This window comes from Diabrotica undecimpunctata, chromosome 8 (genome assembly GCF_040954645.1).
Source record: "Diabrotica undecimpunctata isolate CICGRU chromosome 8, icDiaUnde3, whole genome shotgun sequence".
In the NCBI taxonomy this organism is placed as follows: Eukaryota; Metazoa; Arthropoda; class Insecta; order Coleoptera; family Chrysomelidae; genus Diabrotica; species Diabrotica undecimpunctata.
In genome coordinates this window covers 112,206,197-112,216,027 of record NC_092810.1, presented here as the reverse complement: position 1 = coordinate 112,216,027, position 9,831 = coordinate 112,206,197, and the positions used below count along the sequence as shown (strand labels likewise).

The following is a 9,831-nucleotide window of genomic DNA, read 5'->3' as shown; positions in this document are numbered from 1 at the left end:
CATTCTCGTTCTCGTTGGGGGGTAAATATTGTCTTTATTCCTCTTGATTTTAGAATTTTGTCGATTTTGTCAGTGATACCTTTGATGTAAGAAAGAAAAGCTTTCGTATGATGAAGGTCTGAGTCTTTGGGTTGAGATTGAGTGGGAGATTGATGTCTGTGGATGAGCATCCACAAACATCACACCATTGATGTGATTTTCACGGTAACCGTTTTGGATGGGGCTTGTTTTAAACTAGAGAGTTCAGCGGGTCTACTTGCTTCATCTCAAAGGCGTATTGATCTGGAGACAAGAATAGTAATAACTGAATTAATTTGTGAAAGGGGTTGATGAGAGTGGCATGCAAGTAACGATTGGTATGGGTGAGTTTTCGATAAATAGAGTGATGAAAACCTTGGAATTGGTTTGTCTTTATGATAACGTCGAGAAACGGTAGGGATGAATTAGTTTCCACCTCCATCTTGAACTGGATACTAGGATGTATATTATTCAGATGGGTTTGAAAAAACACCAAAGCATCCCTGCCATGTGGCCAAATGACGAATGTATCGTCAACATATCGTATCCAACATTTGGGTTTGACATGGGTTTGAGCATTGATGTGGATAGTGCTCGGGTCTCGAAGTGTTTCATAAAGATATTGGTAATTACTGGAGATAGTGCTGGTTGACAGAGTGGTAGAAGTCAGTGAAGAAAACGGACTGTCCCTAAACACAAAAAAGACACAATTTATGGTAATTACAAAAACCCAACAGCGCCAAGAAAACATAACAATACATGGAGAATAAATTAAAAAAGTTGAAAAATATAAATATCTGGGTACAATAATTAACGAAAATAATGATTACACAGAAGAGATTAAGGCAAGAATAGGACAGGCAAGAAATTCTTTCAACAAACTGAAAAAACTACTCTGCAGCAGGGACATTTCAATTTCTTTAAAGATAAGACTTCTGAGATGCTACGTGTTCTCCGTATTATTTTATGGGTTAGAGGCTTGGAAGAAAGATGTTTCGGACAGATTGGAAGCCTTAGAGTTATGGGCCTACAGAAGGATATTAAGAATAAGTTGGATGGATAGAGTCACGAATGTCGAGGTGTTTAGAAGAATGGGAAAAGATAAAGAGGTTTTAAATACAATTAAAGTCAGAAAATTGCAATATCTGACTCCACTCAAGCCACGATACCATCGACGTTATAAACGACTAGTGTTCTATTCCCAGCAGCAGTTATACTTTATGGATGATCAGTCTAGTAGTCTAAAACCTCGGAAGCCCTGAAGAAGACATCGAAGAGAATGTTGAAAGCTCGCCGCAATGATAATCAACGTGGTTTAACCCGGAAGACTGGTGAGGTTTATTCCTGTAATAGTAATAATCCTAACTCTAGGTTTATATATATATATATATATATATATATATATATATATATATATATATATATATATATATATATATATATATATATATATATATATATATATATATATATATATATATATATATATGTATATATATATATATATATATATATATATAATTGAATTCAAAGACATCCTCACTTGCAATATTCAATATGCATAAGCACGCTCCATTAGGGTAGAAAAGTGTGTTTAGTACCTGTATTTTAAAAGAATATGAAGATCTGCATATAGCATTCACAGACACATCTTAAAAATTAAATTAACAACAACTAAATTAAATCAACAACTTAAAAATTATTATGTAGAACAAAAAAGAAATCGTTTTATTTCATTACAATAATACTACGCAAGCCTATGCTTTTTTCGGATTACTGGGGAAATAGCGATGTCGCTAATTTTTCACAGTGCCACAGATCCACACAGATCACAAAGAAGGGATTTATGTTTTTAAGATTTTATCAGCTGTCAAATAGTGAATATGGCCGCCCTCTATTTGTAGTTTTGACATCGTGTCAACTTTACCTAGATTTTCTCAGAATTGTTCAGTAACAACGAGTTGTTTAATATTAATTTAAACTTTGTTACATTCTTTAAGAGGTAGGTAAGACATTTTTTATATTTTCCAATTCCGCGTTTTGTTCGTATAGTTTAAATTTGCATTGTTTTTAACTAGAGAGACATTAGATATTTGGTATTAGTCATTCAAGGTAAATAACTTGCTGCTAAAACTGTAATCTAATAAATATTTTCGGTTTTTCCAGATACATTAATACAATTTTGTTTCAGCTAATAGTCAAGATGTCGGCTGGACCTTACAATTATTCTTATATTTTCAAATACATTATCATAGGCGATATGGGTGTTGGGAAGTCATGTCTTTTGCATCAATTTACCGAGAAAAAATGTAAGTAGTCTAGTAGTCATGATTCCACAGTATTATTACCAAATTCCTGAATGTATGTAAACAAAAAACATGGGAGAGGAATGGCAACAGTGTTTTTCATGGTTACTACTTAAGAATACAAAGTAGATTTTGGAATTAATAAGCATTTCATAATATTTCTAAAGTGTTTTTAGAAATATTTATTTTTGTAGATTATTTGTAGAGTAAATACAATTGCTGTTTAATAAATCATTCCTTGAATCTCATATTTTTATAATTGAATTTAAAATACATTTTATATCATGTGAATTTTTAATTTAATGTAAACCAAATTCCATATTATAAAAACAATAGATACACTCTTCCTTGGTTCCCTTATTTTTTTTTGTGACATTCTTTATTATCCCATTAATACAATTTGACCATATTACAAAAGAATATAAAGGCACATGCATTCTATAACATTACTTAAGGATCCTCTACAAGTAATGAAGGACCAGACCAGTTAACCAAAAGTGTGCAAAAATATATTTTTAGGTCTTTATAGCTTTATGAATCCTATTAAATCTCCTGCTATACACCATTTTGTTAACATTAAATTTACAGAGCAAACTGAACTAAAAGGCTCAAAAGTTTCAGATTAAACTCCATAAAAATACACAAGTTAACATGAATTTGTAAAAATATATTATAATACATAGAGAAGTATTTATATTCATTCCAAAAGGGTTGTTGTCAGAAAATTCAGGTTTTCAATGTTGTGAATATTAAATATTTGAATTTAATAACATCTTAGTAATATCAATTAGGGGTAACAATTAAGATAAAGGGCTGGTATTCTTATGGCATACAAGAAAAATGAAAATCTCAGTACTATGAATAAACTACCTAACCACTATTGGTGTACCGTTCGTGTCATCAAAAACTGGTACAACTCTTATAACTGAAAATCGTATTTTTCAAGTTGTGTAAGTTGATCTTGTCACATATGCCATTCTAATTTCTAGGGCAATGTTGCCAGTTCAACAAAATATTGTATCAAATCAGCTAAAAGGAGGGCTGTGTGACAGACACATTATAAAATTACAGTAGATGCATTCCAATGTTCCCTGTGCCAATACCCTACATTTAAAGATCATTTAAACATTTTGGGCATTAACGCAACCCTCTCTCTGGTTATTAAATTTATTAGATACGGTTTTTTGTTATTAATGATAATAATAATACCTATATAAACTTAAACATTTTTGAATGTTCTTTTTCTATTTAGATTTAGTGCAATTCTGTTATCAGTGATGGCAACAACAAATTGTTTCACGAACCAAGTCTGAATACAGGTTTACATTGGAAAAAAAATTGTACCAGTTTTATATGACAGGAACTGTACCTATCTTATTATGTTAGAGGGAGTTATTTTTTAGACTTTGTTAACCTGCTAACATCTAGGATCAAATCTATAATGTGGGTATTAATATATACATCATAAATACATTGGCTACTGGATTTAGTAACTATAAACTTAACCCAGGTCAAGAAATTAAAGCAAGAATTGCTCGAGCTAGAGATAGTTTCTTCAAGATGCATGTTTACTCTGCTATATTAATATCATACTAAGATTGAAACTTGTACAATCTTTTGTTTGGTGTATAGTTCTCTATTCGCCCAACCTTTGATTTAAAAAAAATTAACTATAAACAAATTTTATTATAATTTATAGGTGTATTGAAATTTGATTTAATGAGGATGAAACTATTTTCTTAAGACACTCAAAATAAATTAATTTGTGTAGCTTTGTAAGTATGCTACAACTTCATTCATTTCTGAAGTCTAAGTAATTTCATTTCTTTTTAATGCATTTTGTTGTTAACTTAGTACTCAGATGACATTTATAAGATTATTAAGGAATACTGCCACTGCTGTGGCGGACTAAGACTAAAGCAGGTACTAGGCAATATTGTAATTCTGGGCCTAATTTTCAGTCATGACACATACTTTGCGTTTAATAGCTTAGTTTTAAAGAATATAATATGTAGTTCCATTTAATTATGAGATTGCGAGAAAAGAACAAATAATATACATGTATGAAAATTAAATAAACATAGTTTATTAAAAAAAACAATAATACTTAAAACAAATATACCTAAATTGGTTAGTTATATTACCATTTTTCTCACTTTTAATTCTGCAAACCCGTCAATTATATATACAGATCAACAGACCCTAGAGGCCCATGGCAAACCCGTCAGTTAGTGTGTCATACTTAATAGATTTATTTAATAACTCTTTCTATATAAAGTAATGATAAACTATTTAATTTGTGTTGGCCTAATGCAATCTTATTTTTTTATTCTGGCCATTACTGAGCATTTTCATGAATAAATGACTACAAGGATACAGGCTAAATAATATTTTTTTTACTTATAAATGTCTTAAATTGTAATACTTCATTTTTTAGTTCTGCTAGGTTTAAATCTTATTCATATAATTTTAATACCTCTATTGAAGAGTCTCTAACATCACTATGTAATAGAGTAAAATAAATAGATTAAAAAATCACACTTAATAAAAATAGTAGCTTTGAAATGTTGTTTGTCAGTGAATCTTATTTGGAATATGTTCTGAAATTTCATCATGAAATAGTTTTCGTATTTTCTGCCTTTTTTATCATTAGTATATGCAATATCTTTAATTTTTTCTACTTCTTTTTAATGAAATTTACTCAATGACTACTGCTGTATATACTCCTGTATTTTGGTATTAGTCTTTTTGCTGAAGTCTTTTGAAGCATTTATTTTCTGTAAAATCTTTTCCCATATAGGGAATATATTTCCCATATAGTAGCAGTACATACTCAAATCTATCAAGTTTTTTATGTGATTTGGCAGCTTGGGACATTTTTAATGGTTTTTCATCATTGTTTGAGGAAAAGTGACATAAACAAACCGGAACGAGCAGACCACCTGGTGTCACAAATAGCTTTAATACTTTGCCATTACAAAATTTTTGTAATGCATTCCACCTATGTGTAGAACTTGAAAAAAATACGTACAATTCTTGAACGATATTGAAAAAAGTCCAAATTTTTATTTACCATGAAAATTTCGACAGCAGCGTTCCCATTCAAATTTAACAATGATTGGCGTATGGTATGAAATGGGAAGAAAAAATATAATGTTTTATTTTGGATTGGAGTCCCTTATATTTACCCGACATATTTACCACATTATCTTAACCTGTCCCCGATAGTTAGTGATGGAGTTAATGTGATCACTGGAGTTTTCATTCTCTGAAAATTTTTAAAAGTACATTTTTCCATTCATAATAAGCATGAAAACACTCGTCCAACCTTGTCGACTGTATTAATCAACGATTCGGTATAATTTAGAAACGTTGTAGCAATAATTATGAATATTACGTTTTTACGAATACGAAAAAAAAATGTATAAAACTTTTTTCCTTTCTCAAAGCATTTTTTAACAAAAAATATTAAATTTTCTGAAAATTCTGTGATAGTCTTACAACATATCATTACTTACCACATTGTAATATTAGTTGTTAGTATATACTTGTATATTTTTATGTAAGCTTATATAATAATAATTAATATACCTATATATTTTTACAGTTATGGCAGACTGTCCTCACACAATCGGTGTGGAATTTGGTACTCGTATTATTGAAGTATCTGGACAGAAAATTAAGTTACAAATTTGGGATACTGCTGGACAAGAACGATTCAGAGCAGTGACAAGGTCTTACTATAGAGGTGCTGCAGGTAAGCATTAACTATCTCATATATTTGTCTTCTTAAATGTACTTATCTAATTGTAATCCAAAATTTCATTGATGATCGTCTATTATAAAATTATTGTATATATTATGTCTCTTCTCTATTTTCTAAAATTTATATTGTTCTGAAGCTATTTTTTTGTGGCATCTGATAATATTATATTGAGGATACATCATTTATGTTTTAAAATAACATACATATAAAATTAGAGTTTGATGTTAGTACTGAGAGTAAACTAAATGTAAGACCTATTTGCCACAAAGGGATAATATCATGTTTTTTTCCTCACATTTACTATGGGATCACTTTTACAGGAGTATTTTACTGTCTTCATTGCATATGGTTGTCTTTTTGAAGAAAAATTACATTCTATTTTCTGATAGGTATTCTTAAGTTAACATTGATTTTGTGACATCCAAGGATGAGTTTAGGCGCTATAATTTTGTTCATTCATGAAAGATAAGTCTGATATTGCAGAAGAATTTAAGATTATCTTACCTGACATAAAAGCTATAGGAAATAATGTTCGGTGACCTGGTAAAATGTTTGTTTTAAAATTGATCTTATTAATAAATTGCCCATTTCAAGAATCACCAACACTGAAGTCACGTTTTTCGGTCACCAAGGGGCATCCATCGTTGACCATATCCTCTGTACAGACTCTGTGCTGGATAGGTTCGATGGCAAATGCTACTTTAGCTCCCCCTCAACCATTAACTGCTATTTACAAACGAGATTATCGTAAAGCTAATTGGGAACTTTTCCAAGAGTTCATCGACCACAAATTCCCGAGTTAGGTGTTATGTCAACAACTAATCAAGTTGACACAGGTATTTCAAAAGTTGAAAGCCTCTTATGAGAGGCTTCTTCCCTAACAATTCCAATGATTAAAAAAAATCCGTATACTCCAATGCTTCCGCAACACATCCTCCCTAAAATCCGCACAAAGCGCAGATTAATCAGAGACTATAAAAAATTCAGAGACCCATACATCAACAAAGAATACAACCGTCTCTCAGCTTCCATAAGGCTAGAGGTTAACAAGTTAACACAAGATCAATGGAGACAAGTCACCTCTGGCCTGGATCATAAAGACGGTACAAAATTCTGGAACAAATTCAAAATCTTGACCAAACAAAAATAAAGGAATCACTCTCATCTCGCTATCAATAATACAACCATAACTAATCCACTAGATAAAGCTGAAGCTTTCAAAACCACACTTCAAGAAACATTTATCACACCAGATAACTTTAAAAATGGTTGAAACTTGACACCGAAAGGAGAGTGGAAGACATACTCTACTGCCCTCCACAGCATTTCGGAGACGATTATATCCAACATCTAATTATGGCTCCAGTGCTGGAGGATACCGTTAGGTAGATGTGTAACTACGACAAAAGCACATCGCCTGGCCCTGATGGCATACTCAGGAGATGCTTTAAAAAACTCCCAGAGACTGTAATTCCACTGCTTACCAACATCATCAATGCATGCCTCTTACTGTGTTACTTTCCTACCTCTTACTTGGAAAGTGGCCAGTACAATCATGATCCCAAACCAGGGAAACCCCTAATCAGAACTGAATCATATAGACCAATTCTTTTACTGATCACTTTAGGTAAAGTCTATGAGAGGATCCTTAAGGAAAGACTCATAGAATTCCTAGATGAAAACCCCATGATCCCAAAATTTCAATTCGGATTCAGAGCTGAACACTCTTCTCAAATTGCATTGATAGAAGCAGCAACCTTCATTTCACGTCCAATCGACGAAAAAGGCAAAATAACCATTTGCATATTCTTGATGTCCAGAAGGCCTTCGATCACGTCTGGCACGCAGGTCTGATCGAAAAACTCCGCCGCTCTGGACTGCCAACCACATTCCTAAAAACAACACACTCATATTTTAGCACCAATCCTTTACACAGTTTATAACAGCGACCTCCCCGCGCCTACGATCAAATCAAAACTACTCTCCTCTATGCTGACGATACTGCACTGCTCGCCTCAGGCACAGTTGATGGAACGATTAGGAGCCGCTCTGTGTTCAGCAGGTCACACTCAACCCAACCAAGACACAAGTCATCCTCTTCAGGTATCCGGGAACTTCTCGGTTTGAAGACGAGGGCAACCTAATGCCTGATCTCTATGGATCCAGACTCCCGTTTCAAAGTTCGGTCACCTACTTGGGTGTTTAATTTCAGAGGAACCTCAATTGGGATACGGAACTAAATCTCACCCTAAACAGACTGAGAAGAAGGGCTAGACTCCTGGGAGCCATATCAGGAAAATCTTGGGGTACACAGAGCAAGACTCTCTTCTACACACCTATAGAACCTAGATCAGACCTATTGCTGAATACATAACTCCTCACTGAACAACCGCCAAATAAACGCCATTATAGCCACTGAACGCAAGATTTTAAGAAAGATCATGAAGAAGCGTGCTGTCTATCCGTCAGTATTAATCCATCAAATGGCAAACATACCTACCATAGAGAGTAGAATCCGAACTCTCGGCAAGATATATGTCCTACGAATCATAACAAGCTCCAACATCAGAGCAAAGGAGGTCCTTCAAACATCTTGCCACCGCCTAGGATACATACTCACCAGGCACTCGGCAAAGAAAGTTCTCTTCCTCTCGGCAAAACTTCTCAATTTGACTGGAAACGAACTTCCTGATGAATATTTCAACACCCTAGAAGCGACGCCAATAAGATATCGCAGATTCTAACAGTCTGCAAGTCAAAAATGCTCAATCGAAAGAGCTGTTGCCAAATGTATAGCTGGTAACACGCGAAGGTACCCCACAGTGCGGTATTGCTAACAACCTTCCTCACCACACACCACAACGACACACACTGACTGTTTACTGCTTACTGCTTCTTAGCTCGTCTTCCCAATCTCTCCTTCGCCAACACAAACTGCTTTCACAGACTGAAGCCTGTTATAAATTTTGTTTGTTTCGCAAAAATAATGCATTTCAAAAAGTTATGATGAGTTTTTCCCGAGAAGTGCTCCATTTGAAGTTGAACCTGCTAGTTGGTTGACGACACACGTCAAATTTTGTGCTCGTATTGATTTTCACGATTACTCTGTAAAAAATAATTATTTCGCAAAGAAATTTTGCATGATTTATTAATAATTATTTATTAGTATAAAACCAACTACTAATTACATACAAGAAAAACCGGACCATGCCGTCCACCTCTTCTTGTTCGAACTGCTCGAAAACCATAGCGATAGCTGACCGCAAACTCCAGTCCGACGGATGTAAGCGACAAATACATATTACATGCACCGACCTCTCCTCAGAGGATCGCGTCAACCGACAGAAAATTCGTGGATTGAGTATACTTTGTAATTCTTGCAGCTCCAATATTTGCAATATTTCGGAAATAAAAGATCTTCTGCTAGATTTTAAAATGGAAATTCGTACGAAAATTGATGATTTTGATAATAAAATTAATGAGTTAAACAATAAGCTCAGCCAGATTTATTTATTTAAGTCTACCGAATTCACGGATAATGTTGCTAACGAAGCTGTAGATCGCATAACACGTGCTAAAAATATTCTAATTAGAGGCGTAACAGAATCTTCCACTGGGGATGCACAACGCAGAAAAGATGACGACGCGAATAAGGTTAAGCTTTTTTTGGAAACTGTTGGTTGCCAGGAAAGCAAATCACCTTCTACAGAGTCGGCAAAGCGAACCAATGATTTCCCCGAA

General features: G+C 33.5%; 1 protein-coding gene across 2 annotated transcripts in view; it reads left to right on the top strand.

The window, feature by feature from the left end:
- Positions 1-1,861: 1,861 nt before the first annotated feature.
- The window catches only part of Rab14 (RAS oncogene family member Rab14), a 48,096-nt gene continuing 40,126 nt past the window's right edge, over positions 1,862-9,831 (top strand). The window contains exons 1-3 of one of the 2 annotated variants that reach the window (XM_072540757.1): positions 1,862-2,020; positions 2,210-2,327; positions 5,932-6,081. In XM_072540757.1, coding sequence (XP_072396858.1) covers positions 2,222-2,327; positions 5,932-6,081 — 256 coding nt within the window. In that variant the 5' untranslated portion in view covers positions 1,862-2,020; positions 2,210-2,221. Of the gene's footprint in view, positions 2,025-2,209; positions 2,328-5,931; positions 6,082-9,831 lie in introns of both variants that reach the window. The other variant, XM_072540758.1, reaches the window with a different exon arrangement.